This window comes from Schistosoma mansoni, chromosome 1, assembly GCF_000237925.1.
Source record: "Schistosoma mansoni strain Puerto Rico chromosome 1, complete genome".
NCBI classification, from domain to species: Eukaryota; Metazoa; Platyhelminthes; class Trematoda; order Strigeidida; family Schistosomatidae; genus Schistosoma; species Schistosoma mansoni.
The window spans coordinates 61,176,459-61,203,642 of record NC_031495.1 but is presented as its reverse complement, the minus strand read 5'-3'; the positions used below and the strand labels follow the sequence as shown (position 1 = coordinate 61,203,642).

The following is a 27,184-nucleotide window of genomic DNA, read 5'->3' as shown; positions in this document are numbered from 1 at the left end:
GTACAGATACACGATGAATAACACTGAGTTACCTATTGTTCAGGCACACAATGACTTAGGCGTCATCGTTAGTCAAGACTTAAAGACTACCGCACACTGCCGTGCAATAGCCGCCAAAGGTTTTAGGACTTTATGGTCCATACGCAGGGCTTTTAGACATCTTGACGCTAAAACGTTTCTGACTTTGTATACAGTGTTCGTACGCCCTAAACTTGAGTACTGCATACAAGCAGCTAGCCCCTGCCTAAAAAAAGGCAGTGAACTCTTGGAAAGGGTTCAGAGAACAGCAACTAGGCTGATTCCCGGAATAGCGAAGCTCCCGTATGGTACTAGACTGACCAAGCTAAACCTATTCCCGCTGTCATATAGAAGAATCAGAGGCGACTTGATTACAGTTTTCAAATTGCTTAATGACAAATTTGCACCTGATATGCCCTCATTTTTCTTGTCTTCCAAAACAGAAAATCTACGAGGACACTCCAAAAAAGTTCACAAGCCCCGAACGAATTACTTGTCAGCTGACTACCGACTTTCCCATCGAATAATCAACGAGTGGAATTCATTACCTCAGCACGTGGTTGAGGCTCCATCCGTCGACTCCTTCAAAAGAAAGTTGGATCAGCTGAGAGACCATCATTGCCAGGACTAACACAGGCCATCAAGCCTCCTGTCCTTCCCAAACTGAAACTGAAACTAATGTTCTTTCAAACAAATACGTAAGGCCGTCCGATCTCAGTTTTTGAAGGGAAACGCCAAATGAGGAAAATTTTGTCTACTCGATTCCTAAATCTAGTTGTTTGTTTCAACTTTTTCATCACGTCCACTCAACTTCTCACTAGCTTTCTGTTCATATCAATTCATTTCTGAAAGGACAGAAGTCTATGTAGCCTGTGTTAGTCCTGGCAATAGTAGTCTCAGTTAATCCAACTTTTTATTGAAAGCGTCGACACATGAAATCTCAGTCGCGTGTTATTATTACTGTTGATGGTTTTATTCAATATTAAGAGGTAATGAATTCCATTCGTTGATCGTTCGATGGGAAAGTCGATAGCTGACAACTAATTTGTTCTGTGCCTGTGAGCGTCTTTAGTGTCCCCGTAAATACTCTGTTTTGGAAGACAAGAAAAGTGAAAGCATATCAGATGCAAATTTATCACCAAGTAATTTAGAAACTGACTAATGTGCATCATAATGCACTTGGAAACATTCATCAGGGACTGCCAAGTTTTAGGTAATTCAGATAATTTCTTCAAGTCATTTTGAAGCTCGAAACTACCACCTTTACTTTTTATCGCTTTCTATATCTTGACAGCAACAAATAACAAAATCGATGGTAACAGGAAACTAAAAAGGTCATTTACATATAGGAGGAACAAAACTAGTCCCAAAACTATACCCTAAGGCACTCTGCCGAGCATAGTTTCTCAGCTAGACAACTTTGAGTTCACTCGTACTCTTCGTTGGAACCAAACTAGGAAGTCTGTTATCCACATTAATAGATTGCCTCCAACCCTGACATTTCTTAACTTATATAACAGTCGGTTGTGAGGAACTCTGTCAAAAGCTTTGTTGAAATCAATGTAGGCTACATCTATAGGTAACTTCTGGTCTCTAAGAGAGAACCAACTTTCACGAGCAAAAAATAAGTTAGTGAGACATAAATAACCTGTTCTAAAGTCATGCTGCTTTTCGGAAAGAATCTGGTTTTCGTCGATACAAATAACTTCCGAATTATATTTTCTAAAATTTTAATAGCCATTCTGATTAAGCTTACAGGTCGATAGTTATCAGGTTTGCGTCTTGCAACTGTTTTGAAGATAATACTTACTATAGCATTCTTCCAGTCTTTTTGGTAAACGACTCTGGGTTACAGGTAGATTAAAACATATGCTTAAGGGATTCGCAACAAAATTTGCTAATTCCTTTAGTAACCTAGGACGCATTTCATCTAGTCTCATGGATTTGCCTATATCAAGCTTATTTAGCAGACCACATACATCGGGTTCTTTGATGGTCACAATGTCCAGTGTATGTGTGTGTGGGTTTCTTCTGAACAAAATGGCAGGTCATCTCTACTGTATATATATTGCTAAAGTAATTTGTGAATACCTGAGCTTTACCATGGTCGTCCTCCACTAGTGATGCAGCACTACTGTCTCCCCATAATGCTGGAATATTTCCACTTCTTTTGGTCCTTTAGTTTATGTGTGAGTGTGAGCGTTTAGGGTAATCTATAGACTCCATAACAAGTTTTTCTTTGTACAACCTTCTAGACTTGCTGAGGACCAAGACATTTACTAACACTAGTTGACACCACTAATTACTCTTATCTGCTTTCTCTCGTTGATTTCTTGTCGTGTTAATATAGTGTGGTGATTTCAACGCGAGGATCATTACCAGAAAACTTTATAGGACTGGCTTCTGTTGGTTCCTCACGACTTCCTGGTTGGAGTCCTAAAGATGGTGCAGCATAGTGGCTAGGGACGTTATCAGACATGACTTAGAATAGAAGCCAGTGGCGATCATGCCGTTACTTTCTCTTACTTTTTTCATAAAAAATGAACGGAACTTCTTTGACTGGAAAAATTCTTCCGGGTTATTTTTGTTAACTGAACTGTCTCTCCCATTATTATTGTTCCACTTTCATATACTAATTTCTGTTCGTTGTTTTTTTATTATATCCGCTTTGCATTCTCTATCTCTTCCCAACCTCATTGTTATGGTGTGGCGCATATGTATTTGGTGCCCCCTTGTACCAATGTTTATGTGTTCAAATAAAATGCTTACAGTATAAATAAAATCCTACCTTTAATTATGGAATGAAATATAGGTCACTTTGAGCAATCCGTCAACAATTAATGTCTCCATGGGTCTAACATTGAAGTTTTAACACAGTTTTATAAAAAAATAAAACTGTTCCAAAGTCTAACATTGGACCATTAAAATTTTAATAAAACGTTTATCCTTTTTACGAGCTTATTTAACAACGCTATCTTTTAATTATCAAAGCATACAAATACATTCCTCCCCTTTAATGTCTCAAAGCACACTAGTTTAGTAACTTGACTTTTAAGAATCTAGTCTGATATTTAAGTGAAAAAAATCAGTCTCTCAGTGACTTTTGATTTGTGTTTCCTACTAGTCATATACCTAATAGACTGTTGGTCATATTTTGTTAAATAATTTTATATTTTATTTTCCTAAGAGTAATAAATAGTCACTCATTGCTTTATGATTATTAGCTGGCGTTTGTTTTAGTAAATGGACTCCCCTCATATAAATCCAGTAGATTACCCGCATTCACTATTGCTATAGCATGAAGGCCAACATACATCATCAACGCGTTTAGCTGTAACTAAGTCTGTACGATTGATTTCGTATGTGTTGAAATTTTTAGTGAACTAGTTAGGTAAGGATATCTTTTGCGTATTCACCCTATGACTTCAACATGCTTTTTTGTTCACACGTTACAGCTATGAACTTACAGCATTTTCATTCCATTATAGAAAACCAATTTTATTTTGCAGTTAGTCGATGAAACGGTATTTAAAAAAAGCTCGAGTTCTATGCATCGTTTTCTTTGTCGTTATTCTATTTGGATTATGTTGGGTGGTAAATAACGGTAATCACTCTCTTGTGAAATATCGGGTACGTTTTATTTGTGTTATGTTAAGTATGTTTTGAAACTTAAGGATTGTGTTGAATTTATCATATTATTGACGGACTAAAATAACTGTGTATACTTGTTATATAAGATTTTCATGGAGAGCTGTGGCTCAACGGCCGTTTTTTTAAAATGATTCGTTCACATTCAGTTTCATAAACTAAACACTCATAATAAAAAGTTTACAATCTGTAATTGTAGCGAAGAAACCACTCGAAACCGCCATTGTTTATTATGAAAACCAAAATATTTAGATCCCAGAATAACTCCCACTCAACATTGGAAACTATGCCAAAACACATTGCTAAACCTGTGTAGCATATATATTACTTACTTACGCCTGTTACTCCCAATGGAGCATAGGCGGACAACCAGCATTCTCCAACCCACTCTGTCCTGGGCCTTCCTTTCTAGTTTATCCAGTTGTTGTTCATTCTTCTCACATCTGTTTCCATTTCTCGGCGTAATGTGTTCTTTGGTCTTCCTCTTCTCCTTTGGCCTTCAGGATTCCATGTGAGGGCTTGTCTTGTGATGCAGTTGGATGCTTTCCTTAATGTGTCCTATCCACTTCCAGCGCTTCTTCCTGATTTCTTCCTCTGAAATCTGGTTTGTTGTCTCCCACAGTAGCTTGTTGCTGATAGTGTCTGGCCAACGGATCCGAAGTATCTTGCGTAGACGACTGTTAACAAACACCTGTATCTTCTGGATAATGGCTTTCGTAGTTATCCAAGTTTCTGCCCCATAAAGTAGAACTGTCTTGACATTTGTATTGAAAATTCTGATCTTGGTGTTGGTTGACAATTGTTTTGAGTCCCAGATGTTCTTCAGTTGTAGTGAATATGCTGCTCTTGCTTTGCCGATCCTTTCCCTCACCTCTGCATCAGATCCACCGTGTTCATCAATGATGCTCCCCAGATATGTAAAGGTTTCCATATCCTATAATTCGATTGGTGCATGTTGTATTGTATCGGAGATTCTTGTTTTTCCCTTTGTTTATATTGAGACCTACTGCTGCTACACTGGTCGTTTTCTGAATTTGTTGTTGCGTGTGTGATAGATCATCCGCGAAGTCTAGATCATCCAGCTGCATCCTGCCTGTCCACTGTATCCCGTGCTTCTCTCCATATATTGATGTCTTCATGATCCAGTCGATCACCAGGAGAAAGAGAAAGGGTGAGAGTAAGCAACGTTGCCTGACACCGGTTTTTATTTCGAACGAGTCAGGGAGCTGTCCTCTATGGACGACTCTGCAGTCTAATCCATCACAGGAATTCCGTATGATATCGACTATCTTCTCAGGAATGCCGTAGTGTCGAAGATTCTTCAATAAACAAGGGCCTAGATTCTAAATCTTATTCTAGCACGCTATATCAATTCACCACCAATATTGTACTTGTACTTGCTAGATGCCTATTTTATTATATTTTATTGTGCGTCTGTGGTATAAAACTGACTTATGGACATCCCAAAATCAGTTAATAATTAGCAAATTGCCCACCTAATAGAAGATCGATTCATCACATGTAGGAGACGAAAAATTTCAATTGGTTGGATATAATCCTAATTGAGTATTATTTACTTAGAAGTATATCGGATAGTCAAAATAGTTTTAGAGAATAAATTTGCCAAAAACACATCTGTGACCACACGTACACAAGAAGAGCGACAGACAGACTTCTGCAGACATCTCTAATGTTCTTGCTGAAAATGTTTTGTTCATTGAGACATACTATCCTACTTACTGTTTAATCATGTTTGAAGTTGTGGACGAGCCTTTAAATTGTTCTTTTGCTTTTAGAATATGATTCTCATCATGTATATTTATCAATAGAAAGTAACAACATACAAAAATTTACGTATAGTTTTGATTGGTTATATTCTAAAAAGACATTGACATTATATGCTTTGATATTTTATAGGCTGATATTATTAACCTCTCCCGAAAGTATGTCAAAGCTTTGGCTGAAACTCAGAATGTGGGTTTTGATGATCCTTACAGTGCAGAGCTGACGGGATATGGTATGTATTTACTGTCAAGTCAGTAAATTGTGCTTTTATTAATTTGATTGTTAATCCAATAAACTCGTATTCGTAATACATTTAATAGGTTTTCTTATTAAAGCCATCATTATTTGGCACATCTTATCACCGAACCGTGATAATATCTGATATGTATGTAATAGTATTCCGTGGATTTAAGTATTCCATCTATAAAACGTCCTTGTGAAATTTTCGGATACTAAGTACACTATCGTTCTTTCTTCCACCTGTTAAGAGACGATAAACCTTGTATGTTATGGAAAACTTGCGTCATCAATAAGACAGGCATTGATAATTCTCTCCTAGTATTTTTTCAAAATGAAACGGCTTTGGTATCGATGGGTACTACCAAATCGCCGCCATTAGTCAGAAAACTTTGGATCTACTGTACATTCAGTGTTAATTCGTTGTCTGAATCCTAGGTATTTTATTTTTCTCAAGAATCTTATGGGCTGTATACTGGATTCTTTCCGGAGGGAAACAGTTACTTAGAATTAACATTACAGATCATGGAACAAGACAAGTGAGAAAAACTTACTTAATGTCTTTTTTCTTCCTCAATTTTATGGTAGACTCAAATTTAGTCAATTGAAAGTTCCTCTGTAACGTTCTACATCTGTTGTGTCACCATTTAGTTGTCAGTAGAAAATATGACCGTTCTTTCTAATCAAATGAAATCCAATTTGACTTAGAAAGGGTTAGTAATAACTGTAAGACTTGCTTATAATTTTCTAAATCACCATGATTCACTTTCATTGATTTTTGGTTGGTTAACTTTTTTTCACTTTTAAAACAAAATACATTTGTACTGCTTAATTTATGGTCATAGTGTGTATTTACACTAGTCTTCGAATATTAGGTTGTGGTTCTACTAATAGTACACGATTTTGTATTCAACTATAAAGCGATGGAAAGTATTTATAGCTCAGAGACCACAACAATTCCGACTAGAAGGTTGTATCAATAAAATAGTTGAATTCTAAAGGACGGTTACTTTGTATCCCTTTCGATTTCAGTGGTTGCATGTTGACGTTTACTTTAATTGTAAGATTTTATACCTTTTTTAAACTGACTAAATTTAATAAGTGATTAGTTTAATTTGGACTTTGAGCCACTTGTATTTTTCTCTCTGTTTTCAGACTTGAAAAAAACATTGGCCGTTATTCTAGATGACATGTTACGTCGTATAGACCAGATAGAATTGAAACTCTCAAATTTAACGAACTCATCTCCTCAATTAAATAAACATTATTCCGAATCTATAAACTCGGGACCAATTATACCTCATACCGCTCGAGGTTTAAAAATGAGTAGTAATGAGAAATCAAGCTACAAGAAAATTAACTATTTGGGTAAACTCTCTTGATTAGTTTATAAGGTTGTTTTTACTTTGTATGATGCTTAAACCTATATTACAATTTGTGATATGTCTACTTGATAAACATATTTCCTGTTACTCCTCGTGAAGGAACATAGACTGCCCATCAGCACTTTCTATCCAACTCTGTCCTGGACAACCTTTTCCAGTTCTTTTCAGTTCCTTTTCATCCTCTTTATGCCCGCTTCCAATTCTCGATTCAGTGTGTTCTTTGACTTTCCTCTTTTCCGCTTTTCTTCAGGACTCCGAGTTAGGGCTTGTCTCGTGATGCAGTTTGATGATTTCCTCAATGTATTTCCTATCCACTTCCAGCATCTTTTCCTAATTTCCTACTCAGTTGGAAGTTGGTTTGTTCTCTCCCACAGTAGGCTGTTGCTGACGGTATCCGACCAATGGACATTGAGTATCTTGTGCAGACAACTGTTTAGAAATGCCTTTACTGTTTTGATGATGTTTGTGGCAGTTCTCCAAGCTTCAGCTCCGTACAGTAGAACTGTTTTGACATTCGTATTGAAGATTCTGACTTTGATATTGGTTGATAGTTGTTTTGAGTTCCATATGTTCTTCAACTGTAGGAATGCTGCTCTAAACATACTTCCTAGTTAGAACATAAACCATTATGAACGATGAATGAGCGATAACTAATTTTTCAGCCCTATTTTTAAAGAGACAATGAATCATTGATGGATAAATTTTTACTCTACTTAAAGCAAATGAAACGTGCTAGGCTGAAATAGACAGACTAAAAAAGTTTAAGGATACCAGTGTAAGATATAACAGTTCACGATATCAACGACTACTTACCCGTGCCATGTGGGGAAGTGCAAACCTCCAAGTCGATATCCATGGAATGATCGCTATCACTTAATGATTTCCCTTAAAAGAGTCCAGTAACAGAGTTTAATGTAATTGATTTTTTCGGTCTTTATAAAATATGTATAGTATGTAGTTTTCCAAAGCTTATTTTGAGTTATGTTAATTTACTCATTTTGTCATCGATTTGATTTTTCAGATCTTCTACAAGATGCACAAGAAAACTGTGTTGTTCAGGCTAAAGAAATACCACTATACCCGGAATGTTTTTCAAAGATTGAAGTAAGTTTTGTAAATGTTTCCTTTTTATAATATAAGTCAAATTGTTCATAATTTTACAATTTGAAGTAATGAAACATGGTAATAAGTAGAATTTTATATTATATTATAAGCCATCGGGTTTGTTGTAACGAAACAAATACTACAGAGGTCGGAACTGGTTTTTTTGGATTATTACTAATTATAATTTTGTTGTAACTACATTACTATGAATATGTATTCTACTTATCATAGAAACTGGTTGCCGACTTTTGGACTCAAGGGCAGGACATAGAGAGAGACTTGCCAATAGTGGACTAATAGGGACTTAGCTGTTTACCCGAGTTTAATGGTGGTGGTTGGACAGAAACTAGTTAATGAGGTAAATAGTAGACGCGAAATAGAGCGAACTGGAATCAGGATTCTATTTAGTGACTTGTCACGTGATATTCATCAGGGGTCCTCGAGACATAATACGGCTGCCTAGGGTAAAGCGGGGTAGGGTCGGAGAAGGTTAACCTTGAGCTCAATAGTTATAAAAGTGACACCAAAGCCAGCAACAGAATTATTTTGAAAAAAAACTTGCTTAGGGGTTCGAAGATAAAGGAATGTTTACGTTTGTCCACTGCTAAGTACACCTGAGATTGGATCCCTTAAACTTTTATTCTTTGATATGTTGTGTTACCGTCTTCTCTTAAGGATTGAGTTTCACAAACATAAGTGCTCTTCACATAATAGTTCTTCCGTTTCCTTTTGTATGTCCAATAGACTAAAGATAAATTTGGAAAAAAGGTGATTATTTTCCTGTTTGCTTTTGCGTTGTTAAGTATTTAATTGGTAATGACTAATGATGTAACTTATTTCATATCTTTCATTCTCAAAATGTTTCTTTTGGTTCATTAAATTACTAATATGACTTTTTCTTTGTGCTAAATCAGTAATGCGTTAATCAGCGTGAGCTTCCTTGAGTCAACTGTGAGTCCTTATTGGTCCTCTGTATAGTAGCTTCTCGCCTAATGAGTTTTATATTTCAGACATACTTGGTTTATATACAAGCAGTTCAGACCGCACCACACCGAAAAAATGAAAAATAATAATTATACAAGATCAGGCCGAAAGTGGCTGTGAGTGTAGGATACTGTAACTGATAAATTGCGAATAAATTAAGGATATTAAATCGTATAACCGTGACCAATAAGTCCAATGAAAACTTATGATAAGAGGAATATATATATATATATATTCCTCTTATCATAAGCTTTCATTGGACTTAATAATTACCCAATAAGAATATATGTAATAATAGTCCATAAATAACTCCTAAAATTTGCAATTCATTTATTCTTCGTTCAAATATAACAACATTTCACTGAAACGATGATAGGAAACTTATGTTTTGTAATAAAAGTTTGTTTTCACAGTAGGCTTTATGTTCGTTTTAGTGAATTTTGATATGTTTGATAGAGAGAACAGTTCGAATCTATGGAATGATTTATTGGGCACTATATCCCATTAGTTTGTACACTGAACTTCAACAAGTAAATTGAGTCTAGAACAACTCTTTTGATTTTATCTTTTCATAACGTTGACATTTCAGTCTTTTTATTAAAAAAGACTTGGTCCGAAAAGCTAATCTATTCTATGGTTTCATCAAAAAATATGACAGCTTCTTAAAAATATCAAGTATCGAAAAAATCCATTACAATCATGACCGACCGTTGCTGCTCCCGACCGTTGCTGCCCCGACCGTTGCTGCTACCTTGACGTGGTGGTCGGGCTTGCCTATCGTGATGAAGCAATCGAGCTATGCTGGCTGGAACAATCGTTCCTCGAGGTCCTACCATGCCAGACAGGTCGGTTGAAGAGCGGTGAGACTAAAAGCAGCAAACCCAAGGTCCGAAGGCGAAGTCGTACTGCTGACTGTACAGAGGTGTGACAGCAGTAAGGTGTTTCCTTCAGACAACCAGCATGACAGCGATGCTGCCTTCCCACAAGGAGGGGTGGGGTTAGAAAAGGTCGACCCTAAAAATGCACACCTCGCCTTATCCCACGGATATCCGTCTCCGGCGGTAAGGTTTTTTTTTGAAGAACGGAGCTAACACAAAAAGGTCGTGTGTGACCGACCTCAAGCAGTTGTCCCTTGGGCACTGCGGTCACGCTCTCAGGTCATTAAGACCACTTCTAACCCAATTTCCTTTTCAGGTACCTCTAGAAGAATCCTTCCACGGTGTGGGCAACCGGGAAGTGATAACTGCCCTCATACCTCTAACAACACTCAAGACCACTGTATTCATAATCAATCTCCTTCTTCAATTCCTACTATTCCTTCTACCTTGACTTTCAACACTAAACTTCCTCTCTCGGTTTCCTCCTCAAGTGTCACCATGGCCAACGATTCTAGTGCGCGAAAAGCTGTCCCAGGTCTACTAAAACCTCGCTCCAAACTACACATTGGAGCCTTCAACGTACGTACCCTATGCCAAATCGGTCAACAGGCCTCCTTAGCTAAAACCCTAGAATCTCGTACCATTGATGTATGCTGTGTCTCCGAAACACGCATACAGGATCCCAGTGTGGTCATTCACTTGACCTCACCTCGCCAAAATGGACAGCCAACGAAATACACCCTCCGTGTATCTGGCGACCCGTTGGCTAGTTCTCGTGGACTTGCAGGTGTAGGCATAGCACTAAGTACAAGGGCAGAACAGGCACTACTAGAATGGATCCCCGTCAACAGTCGCCTGTGTGCTGTCCGGCTAAATGGCTCCGTAAGAACTCGGAAGGATAGGGACACACGTCGTTGCCTTTTCGTCGTTTCTGCCTACGCTCCCACTGACTGCAGCCATGATGAGGTGAAAGATGACTTTTACAGAAGGCTCTCTGAGCTTCTTCAGAAAGCTAAGCGCTCAGACATAGTAGTCGTAGCGGGTGACTTTAATGCCCAGGTAGGCAGCTTAAATCAAACAGAAAGACATTTAGGTGGGTGTTTTAGTATTCCGGCTCAACGAACCGATAATGGTGATCGTCTGTTGCAACTATGCTCAGACAATCGTTTATTTTTGGCAAGCACTAATTTTAAACATAAGGAGAGACATCGTCTAACATGGCGACCACCTGCACCAAACCAACGATGGACTCAAATAGACCATATTGTCATCAGTCATCGTTGGAGAGGCTCAATAGAAGATTGTCGCTCGTATTGGAATACTTGTTTAGACTCTGATCTTGCTTTAATACGAGCGCGCATTTGTCTGCGCCTCAATGGACGCAGGAAAAGTACACTAAGAAGACCCATTAGGATTGAACTGGAGGACGAAAAAGCCAAATGCGAATTCCAGAAACAACTGAGTTCACATCTAGGCAGTTCTGTAAACAAGACTGACCCAGATACTGCTTGGAAAGACATACGAACAGCTGTGGAAACAGCAGTAACATCTATTGGTCATTTAAACCATAGGGCTCCAAAAAACCAATGGATTTCTTTTAAGTCTATTTCACTGATGGATTCGCGTAAACTCATCCCATCAGGCTCTGAACATGACGAAGAGCGTAAACAAATTAGATCTAGGTTAACTAAAAGTCTAAGGAACGATCGTGAGCAGTGGTGGGCAACGAAAGCAAAAGAGATGGAAAAGGCAGCGGCTGTAGGCAACACCAGGCAACTCTTCAGACTAATAAAAGAAACTGGAATTAAGAAGTCAAGTGTAAGTGAGACAATCTCGGAAAAAGACGGAACCCTTATCTGCTCTCAACCCAAACGTTTAGAACGATGGGCGGAACACTTTAAGGAACAGTTTAGCTGGCCTTCAGCTACTGCACAACTACCCACTATTCCCAGAAAACCTGAATGGAACATTGAAGTAGGCCCCCCGACCCTACTTGAAGTTCAAAAGGCTATAGGTAATCTGAAACGAGGAAGAGCAGCTGGACCAGATGGATTGGCTCCAGAGGTCTTTAAATATGGTGGTCCAATTTTAGCGATTAGGTTGACTAATATTCTGGCTAAAATCTGGGAGACGGATGTAATCCCATCCGACTGGTCACAATCACTTATTGTCCCAATATATAAAAAGGGGTCAAAATCATCCTGCGATAACCATAGAGGGATTAGTCTGACTAACATACTATCTAAAATACTAGCCTCAATAATTATCAGGCGCCTAACTAAGACTCGTGAACTGCAAACACGAGAAAATCAGGCTGGCTTCAGACCTGATCGTGGCTGTATCGACCACATATTCACCATTCGTCAAGTTTTAGAGCACAGACACGTTTATCGGCGTCCGACAATGATAGTTTTTCTTGACTTGAAAGCAGCATTTGACTCTGTAGACCGAGAGGTTCTGTGGCAGTGTCTGTCATTGAAAGGTGTACCTGAAAAGTACATAAACCTTGTGAAGGCTCTTTACTCGAACACTATCAGTCGAGTGAGAGCTTATGGCGAACTGTCATATGATTTTACAACCTCAAGTGGTGTCCGTCAAGGCTGTCCACTATCCCCATTTTTGTTTAACTTCATTATAGACCTGTTGCTGGAAATAACACTCTCGTCGACTGAATTTACAGGAATTGATCTCCTACCAGGGGGACCACTAAGCGACTTAGAATACGCAGATGACATAGTCCTGTTTGGTGAAGACGCTGACAAAATGCAGAGTCTTCTGTTGGAACTCAGTAATAATGCCAGGATGTTTGGGATGCGTTTCTCCCCATCCAAATGTAAATTGTTACTCCAGGACTGGCCTGCGTCAACACCCGAACTAAGGATAGGGAGTGAAGTAGTCGAACGCGTGGACAACTTCACTTATCTTGGAAGTCTGATCAGCCCTAATGGGTGGGTGTCTGACGAAATCTCAGCACGGATTCAAAAAGCTCGTTTGGCTTTTGCCAACTTACGTCACCTATGGCGAAGACGAGATATCCGTCTATCAATTAAGGGACGAGTATACTGCGCATCAGTTCGCTCTGTTCTACTTTACGGCTGTGAAACATGGCCATTAAGAGTAGAAGATACTCGTAGGTTACTAGTATTTGACCACAGATGTCTTAGAAATATTGCTCGCATCTGCTGGGATCACCGGGTAAGTAATAGTGAGGTTAGACGCAGGGTATTAGGGAATGATGGTAAATCAGTTGATGAGGTCATGAATCTTCATCGACTGAGATGGTTGGGCCATGTGTTACATATGCCTGAACACCGATTACCACGACGCGCTATGATGACTAGTATTGGGGATGGTTGGAAGAGAGTTAGGGGCGGCCAAACCAAAACATGGCATCAGTGCTTGAAGTCACTAACTTCTAGCCTGAGCCATGTTGGCAGATGCAGACTACCTGGTTGGGGTCCGCGTGACTATCGTAACCAATGGTTGGAGACTCTGTGTGACATGGCTCAGAATCGATCACAATGGCGTAGGTGTATACACTCTTTATCTTCCCTTAAACTATGAGATTAAAATTGCTTCATATCTCTCTTCCTTCCTGTACTATATCCTTATGTACAACCTTTCTTTATATACTACCACCACTAAATTAATTACTTCTACGAATCCGGTGTTCATCCTGTTGTGCTAACGAGGTATGGCAACTTGGACCGATGCATATATGTGCCTGGTCCTACTTTGTAGCTGACTGACTGACTGATATAATTTAATAACCGGGTTGGACCTTTTTTTACCGGTAATCGTGTTGCTTCATCAAATTCAGTTCTCTTCAGAAAATTAAACGTAGTATATCATCTCACAATAAATCGTTGTCCAATAACAATTATAAAGGTGCCAATCCAATATAGAATACTAAAGTAGTTCAGCAATTCAAGCTAGACTCTATTAAATAAACTGCTAAGTGTACCTTTCATGAAGAATATATGACATCTGCTATTCTTAAACCATCATAACATTGCAGTTATGCTATCATAGTACATCTGATCATATTTATCATAGAGTACTTATTAGTGACAACTATATCCTTATAATACTTGGGACCATACCATAACAGTGTGTATTTCGTCAATAATACTGTACATTGAAGTGAAATCGTCTGTGATTATACACTTGTCCATAAATTTTATGCTTTACGTTATTCACAACTCTATCATAGATATTTTGTCAAAATAATTTATGAGTCATTTCTGTTCAAACAACGTACTCAAGTTTTTCTTATTACGACTCTCGTTTTGTATCAGCCCGATTATGCCTGTAGTCGGCGTGTATTCTGTAACCATTTTAAACATTTATTATTATTATTATTATTATTATTAAAGTTTCGAAAACTGGTTAGTGTGCTCACCGTTTACATTTGATTCATTGCCTGTACGAAGTTTAGAAGTTTCACTGCTGCGTCTAGTCCATTGTCTTGTGTAATACAATTTCTTATCAGTCAAAAACCAGTATATTTCCTGATTATTAACAAGTCTGATTTTCTCATTGTTATGTTTTGCAGCCGTTCAAGCCTACTACTAATGTAAGTCCAAACCAGCCACTTGAGTGAAGAGGAACCTTTATTAACTAACTCCAAATCGACTCATTCATAAATGTACGTCTTTTTCCCTTAGAAAATATAGCAACATTTTCAGAAATCGGCGGCCGGCGACTTGAAATAATCTCTAAGATTATGTTTTGGTTCAATATGTCGCCTATCATGCTATATGTCTTTCCGTTCATTATTTGATTAAACGTCTCACAATTAACATTCAACAGTTAGCCACGTTTTATTAACTTGGAACAGCGATTTGTATTCTTATTGTTAATCTTGTAGTTGTACTTTTTTTTGTCGCAAGCAATCTAACGAATTCACTAAAACTTTCATGTTCACTCATATACACTAGTCAATCACTGATTGATTACCATTTTCATTTTATGTGGTTGTTTGTACTAATCAAATTTTACTGATCAAGTTACAATTTTGTCACCTGACGAGTTGATATTTGCAAACAAACCCCAGTCTAAAAGTTTTTTTTTATTGTTTTTTTTCCAACTCATCAAAGTTCAGTTACCTAATAGTAAGATGATATTCTACCCCCAAAAAATGATTAAGTGAATAATATTTTCATTCTGTTTTAATAGTGGTTACGAACCCGTTGGGAAACTCATTCATGTTATGTTGAGTTAGGAATCGATGGATCAGAATGTTCATTTGTCCGGTATCTTAGTGAGGTAAGTGTTATATTGAATAATTTTGTCTTTGAATTTAAAGAGGATGGATTTATTCTTTACGAAACTTGTCTGATCACCGTACTTCGCTTAACTCTCCCAAAATTGAACTGAGAGCAAACAATATGTTTACACCAACAACAAAGCCGTAAAAGTGTTAGAGTTTTCATCAAATTTACATGAGAATTTCCAAGCATCTTGATTTTTCTACTAGGGCTAATTGGTCGAAAATAGACTAACCGATGTATTTAAATTTGGGATTGATCAGAGCATGTGATACTTTGTCTCAACAATATCTACAATCATCCGAACTACTTCCAACAACCTACCAACTAAACAGTAATCAAGTACTTATTAATAACTAACTTCAATATAAGTTCTGGACATCATAGTGGAAAGTCATAATTGATAGAGTTGAACTATAGAGTGAGGCAAATATCACTGATGATATTTAATAATCATACTACCGTATCAAGAATTGACGAAAATTAAAAATTCGGACTAATAGATTTTAACTTGACTGCTTAAGGGCAAAGTGATCTCCGTGAGGTTAGGTGTGTTCGACTTCTTTTAGAGTCAGGGGTGGTGGACATGACGGATGGTTCTCTAGCCAGAACGGAACAATTACCAAGTGTTCGCCAATTTCCAATGATACTTCATTCAACTTTATTTTGTGAAAAAAACTATCTGAAAATATCTCTAATAACGTTTTGTTTCATGACGATTATAGTGCTTGATAAAGTTGTAAGTAATCAGAGATTACTCTGAAAATTTTAGCAACTTTTACTGTCATCACTTTGACCTACATGATTCTGAGCTTTTCCAAAGAATACACCAACAATAGTTCTGTCTTTGATTAACTATAATGAGTGTTATCGAAACCGCTTGGGTCGTAGCTGCTGCTTGACATACTGGCCAGACTTGTCTGTTATAAAGACCTTTGATTGATTTATATTAGCTAGAACATTTATTCCTTTAGGTCCTACCATTCTAGACAGGTCGGTTGGAGTACGATATGACTGAAAATTCTAGTGCAAAATTGTAATGTTGACTGTACTGGAGTGTGATTGCAGTAACGTCAGTTAAATGAGAATCAAGTGACAAGTTCACGATGTGAAAATAAAAGAAAACTGGATGAATCGTGTGAGTGTATGTATGTGTAAGAATGAGTTATTAATGAATGATATTCGGTGTTGATATGTTTGTATATGAAGTAAAAATATAAGTGCAAATTGAAGGTTGAAAAATTGTTTATGAATCATTGAGTTGCAAGTAAAAATGAGAATCATCAAGTACATATAAGAACTCTCGTCTAAATTAGAGCGAATAGTTTCACAGTATTTGAGCGCCGAGTTGATGTAAGACATTAAATAGGAATAATATATTTGTAAAATCTCAGCGAATGAATTTGTAGTAAATCCAACGTTTCGCCTGGCAATCTGGTCCAAGCTTTTTCAAGGAATTATAATCAAACATTAAAATTATCGAATATAAATAGGTACATGGTTCTCCGAGTTCATTATACACTGAATAGGTCATCCAATCAATGTTAACAAAAAGTCTAAACTAGGTATGTTTAAGAGATATGTGATGTGAAGTGATGAATGTTCATATAATATATTGTATAGAAAAACGTAAGAGGTGAGAGAAGAAAATTACATTCACATTATATATTGTCTCTTATCGGTGAATTTATAAGGAAACATACAATTTGTAATATATATGATATGAATCATATCTGTCACAGTATGTATAACATGAAGATAATTAAACAAAATAAAAATAAAATATAAAGGTGAAATTTGAAGATCGTAATTTTTGACTGTATGTATGTGTCATATTTAATGTTCCAATGAATTGTTTAACAAATTCCGATAAGACAACAGATTAGAATCATTGAGTGTAAAATGTTGTCATTTTAGATGATACGAATTAGATAAAAAACATTAAGGAGTTCAGGTTGTTACTTATTAATGATTAGCTGCCATGGCACTGCTAATTGTATTCCATCCCTCCTATTAATATTGTTTGGATTAGTCCATATGTATAAGGCTTCAGCTGTTTGTCTTTCCTTGTAAGAATTAAAAGCTTTTTGAAGGATTCTTGTGCCATCGAAATCAATTGTATGACCCGATTCTATCGAATGTAATGCTATCGCTGATTTGTTTTCCAGTTTCCTTATATCATCTGAGGATTTAGGAATGTGTTTCAAGCATTGTTTGTGTTCCTTCACCCTCACATTCAGTTGTCTTGATGTTTCACCTACATACGTTGCATTACAGTCACTACATTTGATTTCATAGACACAATTTTGTTGTTCTTCTTTATGTATTGGATCTTTAATTCTTACTAATTTTGATCTTAGAGTATTGTTTGTTCGAAAAAATACTCTTATATTTTGATTATTTAAGATTCTTCGAATATCTTCCGAAACTCCTTTCCGATATGGGAACACCACTGTGTTAACCCATTCCTTTTTCTGTAATCTTTTTGTATTAACAATGTCGTCTTTTCTTTCAATCTTAATTATTCTTTTAATAAAATCTTTTGGATAATTGTTCATAATTAGGGTAGATGTAATTAAATTTATTTCCGTTTTCATATCATTTGGTTCAGTGACAAGTTTTTGAGCTCTTGTAATCATATTTTTGACTACTGTCACTTTGGTTGAGTGTGGATGTGCCGATTTAAAATCTAGAAATTTTCCTGAATTTGTCGGCTTTCGGAATATACTAATTTTTAAGCTATTATTAACTTTCCTTTCCACTAGACAGTCTAGGAAAGGTAATTTGTTTTCAGGAGATTCCAACTCTTTGGTGAACTTGATTTTTCTATCATAGTTGTTGATAAGTTTAAACAGTTCATCCAAATGATCCCGTTTTATAATGACAAAGGTGTCATCTACATATCTTAACCATACTTTTGGTGCCTGAGAACATAATGAGATGGCACTAATTCCCAATGAATGCATAAAGAGGTTAGCAACAATTGGGGAAACTGGTGATCCCATAGCTACACCTTCTGTCTGTCTGTATAAATCCCCTCGAAAACTGAATATAGTTGAATGTAAACATAGATCTAACGCTTTAATAATATCCGTGTAACTAGAGGACAGCGCTGTTTAAGATCAATGTCAGAATCTAATAGATTATATATAATATCTAATGTTTTCTTAATTGGAACATTAGTGAATAATGAGCAAACATCAAAACTTGCCATTATTTCATTATCTTCTATATGAATATTAGAGATAACATCTTTAAAATCATTCGAATTTTTTATTCCGTGTTTGATCAGGCTTTCATATGGTTTTAGAATCTTAGCTAGGTATCTAGAAAGATTGTAGGTTGGTGAATTGGTATAATCAACAACAGGTCTTATTGGGACATCTGTTTTATGTATTTTTGGTAATCCATAAAATCTACATGGTTTGTTGCTTTTCGGATATAGAGAAAACCATAGAGATGGTCCTAGTGTCGGTTTTAAAGCCTGTAGCATTTTGGCTGTTTCGGCTTTCAACTTATTCAAAGTTGCTCTACATTTGTTAATCTTGATTTTTTCATAAGGTCCAGATTGGAGATGTTCATTGACTTTTTTCTCATAATCAGAATTATTCATAACAACAGTGGTGTTTCCCTTGTCAGCTCTCATAATAACAATTTTTCTGTCTTTACGTAGCTGTTTTAGAGCATACATTTCTTCTTTACATAGATTAGGTTTATTTGGTTTTTGTTTCAATAACGCATTTGAGATTTTAAACCTCACTGAATTCGCTTGATCAGTCGGAACATTGTTTAAGGCAGGTTCAATAACCGGAATAATTTCAGAAGCCATAAGTTGTGTTTTGCTTAAATTGAAATTGAGGCCTTTTTTAAGCAATGATAGTTCGTGTTGATTTAAATGTTTGTCAGATAGATTCACAACAATTTTGTTTATATCTAGTTCTTTGGAATTGTTTCTAATCGTGTCATTATTGGAATTTGATGGATGTTTAAACATTTGTTCGAATTTCCTTATTTGACGTTTTTTTGTAATTTGATCATAAAAGTTTTCTTTATGTTTAAAAATTCAACAACATTTGTTTTTATTTCTGGTGGTATAATTAATGATAAAACTTCATCAATGTTTGCAATACGTGAACGTAGAGATTCCAAATTTTTAGTGGATTTATGAACACGTTCTCTAAGAAATACTCTAGTAGCTGTAATAGCTGCTTTTTGTGATCGTGGTGAATCGTCTGGAGTCTTGACTCGTAACGTTCTTGGATAAACATGATGGTTTAAACAGCGTAGATTGAAAATTCGGTGGTTATACCAATTGTACATTTTCTTCGATAATTTGATGCGATTGCAGAATAATATATAAGAACTCTCGTCTAAATTAGAGCGAATAGTTTCACAGTATTTGAGCGCCGAGTTGATGTAAGACATTAAATAGGAATAATATATTTGTAAAATCTCAGCGAATGAATTCACATCACATATCTCTTAAACATACCTAGTTTAGACTTTTTGTTGACGTTGATTGGATGACCTATTCAGTGTATAATGAACTCGGAGAACCATGTACCTATTTATATTCGATAATTTTAATGTTTGATTATAATTCCTTGAAAAAGCTTGGACCAGATTGCCAGGCGAAACGTTGGATTTAATTAAAATTCATTCGCTGAGATTTTACAAATATATTATTCCTATTTAACATCAAGTACATAATTTTAATGCTAAACATAACTCATATTTGATAAATAAACTCATATTGATTTCAGTCGAAATAACGATTCATGTGAGATAAACAGGTTGAATAAAGAAAGAAAGGGTCCAGTTACTTGTTGATGAATATTTGCCAAATGGTTGCTAGCTAAATACCATCCTTTCTGTTTAGGCTGTTCTTATTCGCCCATATATACAGCGCTTCTGCTGCCAATCTTTATGAGTGTTGAAGCCTTTCTGAAGTATTTCGGCCCCTTCAAAATTAATCCTGTGTCCCGTTTCTAACGCACATAACGCTATTGAAGACTTATTTTTAAGTTTCCTTATGTCAATCGAAGTTTCGGGAACATTTTTCAAACACCTTTTGTGTTCCTTAAACCTTACATTCAATTGTCTGGATGTTTATCCAATATAAGCTGCATTACAATCATGACAATTGATCTCATAGACAATATTTTGTTGTTCTTCATTTGGTAACCTATTTTTAACTTTCACCAATGCCGACCTTATAGTGTCACACGTCTGAAAATACACTCTTATATCATGCTTGTTTAGAATCCGCTTGTTTTCTTCCGATGTTTCACTACGGTATGGGATGACTACAGTAGACTTACAATCTTTTTGTATGCATTCTAGTTTAGTTTTTCTTTCATTTCTAACAGTCTTCTTTAAAAACACTTTTGGGTAGTTGTTATCTCTGAGTGTAGACAAAATCTTATTCAATTCATATTGTTGGTCTTCCTTATCTGTAACAAGCTTAAGACTTCTATTAATTAAATTTTTAACAACCGTGACCTTTGTACATAATGCATGAACCGAACCAAACTCTAAGTATCTCTCTGAATATGTTGATTTCCTGAATACATTTATTTTCAACTTACTATTATTATGTCTGCGCTCAACCAAACAATCGAGAAATACTAGTTTGTGGTCAACGGACTCTATTTCCTTCGTTAGCTTAATTCCCTCCGAAATGCTGTCCACATTTTCAAACAATTCTTCTAAACAATCCTGTTTAATGATAACAAAAATGTCATCTATATACCGTAGCCAGACCTTTGGTGGACATAAACTTCTTGTGACTGCACCAGTTTCTAAGGAATGCATGAATAAATTCGCTACAATCGGAGAAACTGGTGAACCCATAGCTATACCTTCTTTTTGTCTGTAAAGATCTCGAAATATGAATAAGGTGGACCTCAAACTTAGTTCCAAGCATTTTATAAACTCTGAAGGATCTAATGGGCAACGTAAATTCAAATCCATATCAGATTCTAATTAAACATAAATAATATCCAACGCTCTGATGATAGATACGTTAGTAAATAAGGAAGAAACTTCTTTATAGTAATTATTAATTTATTTAATGTTCGGGTTATTAAATGCATCTGGTTTTTCACGTGTATTTTAACTGTCTAAATAATTTCTTCTCTTTATCATATTCTACTAAGGCTTAGTTTATCAAGTTTTTTCCCATATAACTTTGGTCTTACTGTTTAATGTTATGTAATTTAATAATAAAACATTGTACCTAATATTTGCATTAGACTTCGATATTTCATCGGTGTTTTATTTTAGTTGATTTATAAATGAATCGTGTTAGGTATTTTTTTAGTGAGGGATATTTGTATTTAATAGTGCCGTATATCTCATTTATCTACTACTGTCGGTATATCTTAAAATGTTTGTAATTCATCACCTTTGTTATTTATGAGTGTGTACGGTGATGTTGTTATTTTGGAATGAGTCAAAGTTTTTCGCTCGGTTTTGCACTTTATTCCTATTCAAATAGGATTGCACTAGTAAATGATATCATATACACTTGAGTACTGTGCTCTGGATATCATGTAATTTTAAACACTAAAAATCCTTTATATACGTCTGTGTCGGAAATTTATTAGATGACTCCAAGATTAGTTTATCACCACCTACTGAATAGAAATCCTCTAAAAATATAAGTTATGGGGTTTTGTTACTACTGCGTTTTTGTAAAAGGTAAAAATAATCTGGAATCACTATTCAAGGTGAATGCCAGTCGACAAGCAAATAGATGTAAATTCAACATACAAATTATTTGGAAGAGTATATATATATATATATATATATATATATATATATAACGCTTTGGAGAAATCTTACAGGATTTCAAAAATATTTCGCTTAGGACTTTTTTTGCCAGTACCTGTCGTCTAAATAAGCCTCTGCTTAAGGTTTAACTGAATGAAATAATCAAGTTCCCGTAAATTAAAGTCAAACGAGTTAATAATAACTTTGAACTGTTCATTGTTCTATCTGCTTAATTTTAGCAAATTTATTTCCGACTAAAAATGTGATAATTTCATTTGTAAGGTGTTTGAATCTTTCCGTTGTTGATGTAAATGACTGTAACTGGTCAATTCCAGGTAAAACGAAACACATATCTTGGATTCTAGTGTTAGGTACTATCCAAGTTTGCTTCAAAATGGGATTGTCTTAAAATTTATTATCAAAACTTTTCGTGTATCATTAACATAGACTATGGTGTTTCAGTCATAAAAACATATTTTTACAGGGATTAATTTACTGGTTTTTTACATTTTGACTTCTGTTTTTTAAAACGTTAAGAAAGAATTCGAAAGCAGTTAGATTTTTCAATGCTTTCGAATTGAAATATTTCATTTCCAGTAATCACTTTTGAATTTCTGAGTTTTTTTTTCATCTTATTCTCTTATACCTCGTTTCTTTTCGAAATAGATTGAAAGTTTCTGTCCACAATTGGATAGCAGAAAATTTATGAAACGTTATAGTGAAGCTCAGGTATAAATAGTGTACATATGGATGTATTATTTCTGTGATTATTGTTAATGAACCAATAAATTTATTATTGTTTTCACAGTTGGATGCGTTTGTAGATATTCTTATTCAGTAAACTTGTGTCATGTTTTCATAAAACTGCATTGATGATATTAGCTCTTTCATCAACAGAAAATCAGGTTATAGCTCTGAGCTACACGAGTATTTGGTATAATCCTAATCTTTTATGTAATGTAAAGTATTAATTATTGTCCACTAATCGCCGCCATTTAGAAATTCTGAGTCGTTGTGGAGCATTTCTTTCACTACGCCAAATATTTCGTTTTACTACTGACATCATATTCACCATCTTCAACTTTTGCAGGCAGTGATGACTAAACACGTTTATGGTGTTATGGATTCCTTATTTCGCAAAAACCCTGTTCGCCAGTCTGTCCATTTCTCACGTGATAAGATCACCAATCAGAACACGGCTTATACAATCTTAGTACTGTGCCAACCCAATGACGTATTGACCAGTATGAGCAGTCTAGAGTCCTTATTGGTCCTTTACGTCTGGTCCTGTTTGTTGAGACCAGAACACCGATATCTGTTTTCAATTTATTACTCATATATATCAGACATACTTGGTCTATATGCAAGCAAACCATACCACATCGTACCATAAAATTGAAAAATAACAATTATGCAGGATCAAGCCAAAAAACTGACCGTGATTGTGAGAGGCTGTAACTAAGACGTTCAGAATAACTATGTAAATAGATCCCTGAAGTTACTCATACTTTGTTTTCTTCGTATATAATATATGGAAATATAACTACCCCGTGGTCTATACGTCACTTCAGACTGGATGCTTATAGTTTCACTATTTGTACTCTGTCAATCTATATGACTAATTCAGCTGATCCATGGATTCATTTCGTGTTTTTGAGACAATGATTCCAGTGTATTCATTAGAAATTATAGCTAGAACAGTTCCCATTAACTTGTAGTGTAAGTAATACTAATTAAACTGATTAAAATTACATTCATCGATTAGATCATAGTTTTGCTGTGAGGAAATGACTCCTGAGATAAACCGTTCAGCATTTCTATGTCCTTAATTGTTTATGACTTGCGAACTGAGGCTTAATTTATATACATTTCTAGTCATCGATAAAAAGTCAATGATTATTACTTATTCTTAAGGTCAAGGTTTGTTTCCGAACACATACAAACACAACTTATTTCATTAGGCATGGCATATGCATAAAGCTTACATTCATGCCAAATTTAAAGTTGTAACTGTCGATTGTCCATTCTTCGAATTACGGCATTATACCTGCATTTGATGTGATATAGTTTAAGTATTCAATTTTCATCTATATCCATAACATTTTATTAATTTGATCTGAAAGTATTGATAACACTTAGTGAGGATTCTTGAGTTGAGGTCATGAAGTTGTATTTTTTGTGAAGCTGGATTTTCATAGACATAAAAGTCCTGTTTCACACAGACTTACACATCTCGCTTAATGTGATGCTTTGAATATGTTCGATGAGGTTTTTATCAAACAAGCTTTTTTAAAACTTATGTACTGTTAATTTCTGCCTTGAAGTAAGTATCTTGAATCGATGAAAACAAAGACGAAAACCTCATATATGGTTGATAATACTTCAAAATAGTTTGAACATTGTTACTATTTTGTTTGGTTTATTAATTTCAAATAGACAGAAAAAAAGATTGTTTATTTTGTAAAATCCCACTCCAGTCCTGATTGACTGGTATCGTTGAGACTATAATTTATGGACAACCTTTGAGCGACGGTAAAATGACCCTGAGAATGTCCACCTTGTTATTAGTGCTAAATGAGGGTTATGAAACAGCGTGAAGAATAAGGATTACGATTCAAAATTGGTGGTTGGGGTTAGAAATAAGATTTTTGGTTTTCATCACGAATTGATGTTAGCTAAAATGCCAAAACGTTATTTAGAAAAATGGATGGATGAATTTCGCGCTAAAATCCAAGACCTGTTATCCTAAATTTGATTGATTCGTCCATAAATTATAGTCTCGCCCTGTTCATTGTTTTTATAACTGGTATTTATTTTGTATATACTTTCTCTTAGATAACTCGAGATCTTAATGGTTTGCTTCGCATATTATCCTCAGTTAAAAATCATTTATCATCGAAATCGTTTATGATCACACGGTTAAAACGTATGTGGCCTGATTGGTTAGCAGGAATTCTACATTATATAAATGGAGTTAATTTTCCACAAGCTAATTATTCATCACTGGATCATTGTAAATTTTGTTCGCCTGATGATATAGCTTGTGCTGATATTTGTCAGTCTACCAAACTAATAGGTCAGCCGTTTTTATTTGGAAGACCGAAACTCAACGTGAGTGAGCTTTTTGTGCAGTTATTGCAATACTTTATATATATATATATATATATATATATATATATATATATATCAATTTCGTAAACAATACCCGCTCTGCGAGAAGAAAGTGAGTAGAACTTCCCTGACAGTGGTTGTATAGTCGAGGTCATGTTGAAGCATTTCGAGGGGGAGAGCGGACTCCCACCACCCTCTGCCGTACCAGGGCATTTGGGGGTCACCACTGAAAACCTGTAAGCTTTGAACGGCTGTTTCGTCCTAGTATGGGATTCTTCAGAAATGTAATAATAATATCTGTTGTTTTGCTAACCATCATGTTTTTTTTTTAATACAGTTAATCAAATATTCCGTCTTTAAAACACAACTATATGATTAATTGTAATTGAAAAACTAGATTTCGTATTAAAATAATTTCAGTTGTACAGTTGTATTTGGTTTGACATTATATACATTGCTTATGAATTAGATGACTTGTTTAAACCAACTGTATATTGTAGTTATAGTATGTATGAAGTTTACTGATAACATTGCTAAAATGTAGAACAAATAGTTTTTTTATTCTGATTAGCATTTTTTGGCTAGGTTATTTTCTAGAGGAGGGTTTTTCTGATTCCATGCCCAACCCTCCTCTTTTATCTGGGCTTAGAAACGGCAGTAACCATAGAAGGGTTATAGTCGGAGTTTTAAAAAATATAGTTGAAGATAGTAAATTTAAGGTTAGACAAGTTCAATGGATAAGCACGCAATGTTTACAGATGAATAAACAAATTGATTTTTTTGACATTCAAAATTCTTTTCTGTTCATTTAGCCCATGTTATACGTGATTATCTATGTTTTGTATTATATTCATCTTTCGATTCCCTTGATATCATTTACATTTATTTTAATTAGATTCTACTTCATATGGGATTTTTATCGAATGATTTTTATAAGAAATCTTTTGAATCATATATTTCTAAAGGTAACTACTTATATTTATTATTATTATTATTCTTTAAAAATAATTATTTGTAATTTTGATATCATAGAAGATGTACATCGAAGTTAATTCACATATCTGATTAATGACGTGGGATTTGAATCGACAACTGCATCTCTGTGCTAATGTGGTATGGCAACTCGAACTGATGTACGTACGTACGAAGTTCTACGTTGTGACTGACTGATTAATGACGTGAATAGTGAACAACTAATTTGTGATTTTTTTCTAAAAATATTGAGTGGGCATAATTGACGATGCCCAAGTGGATCAAACAATTGATTACCAGAAGATATCCATGCTTGAATTTTATCACTTAATATATATTTTTTATCATGTTCATTAGTAACATCACTAAATTCGGCACTTTCATTATCACAATGATAATCTAAGTAGGACAATAAAAATGGATGATGCTGTTTACCAGATAACTTGGTCGATGGGAATGACTTCATTAGTTTATTATGATGATTACTGTTATTTTCTAAATAACATCTTTCATGACGATCAAGATGTCTAGTTAGAAAAAGAAACAACAACAACAACTAGTAGAAAAAGTGAACAGAATGAATGAGTTTAAAATGATCGTATCACGTTTTGTAGCAGAAGATGGTCTTAGAGAAGTATCTATTCGAGGTATTTAAAACAAAACTTTCCACCATGATAACTGTACGGGCTAAATAAAAACGGAAGCATAGGGTGTAGGTAAATGGAATAAAAAATGATAATTCGCCAAGATAAACAATAGATTTCACACAATTAGGCATTATTATAAATATAAAACTATATTTAAATGTGATAAGTTTAATAAATTATGAAGTCCTAGAGACTGTGTGACTCAACAATATAAACCAATGATAACCAATATATAGTTTCAATGTTATCAAATGCCAACATTAATTTAGAATGAAGCTATTGTATTAAATCCAGACCAATTTTCATTCAAATAACTCCTGTACAATGGAAGTAACTAACAGTCAACCAACTAGTAGAGAATGAATAATTGC

The 27,184-nt window shown here is 35.2% G+C and overlaps 1 protein-coding gene across 1 annotated transcript in view; it reads left to right on the top strand.

Annotated features, from left to right (window-relative positions):
- The first annotated feature begins 3,505 nt into the window (after window positions 1-3,505).
- Smp_040510 (putative alpha-mannoside beta-1,6-n-acetylglucosaminyltransferase) overlaps window positions 3,506-27,184 on the top strand; it is a 43,271-nt gene continuing 19,592 nt past the window's right edge. The window contains exons 1-8 of the mRNA XM_018795094.1: window positions 3,506-3,648; window positions 5,584-5,683; window positions 6,844-7,056; window positions 8,095-8,177; window positions 15,218-15,307; window positions 22,750-22,812; window positions 24,919-25,194; window positions 26,090-26,159. Of these exons, the coding sequence (XP_018649441.1) occupies window positions 3,535-3,648; window positions 5,584-5,683; window positions 6,844-7,056; window positions 8,095-8,177; window positions 15,218-15,307; window positions 22,750-22,812; window positions 24,919-25,194; window positions 26,090-26,159 (1,009 nt within the window). The 5' untranslated portion in view covers window positions 3,506-3,534. The remainder of the gene's footprint in view (window positions 3,649-5,583; window positions 5,684-6,843; window positions 7,057-8,094; window positions 8,178-15,217; window positions 15,308-22,749; window positions 22,813-24,918; window positions 25,195-26,089; window positions 26,160-27,184) is intronic.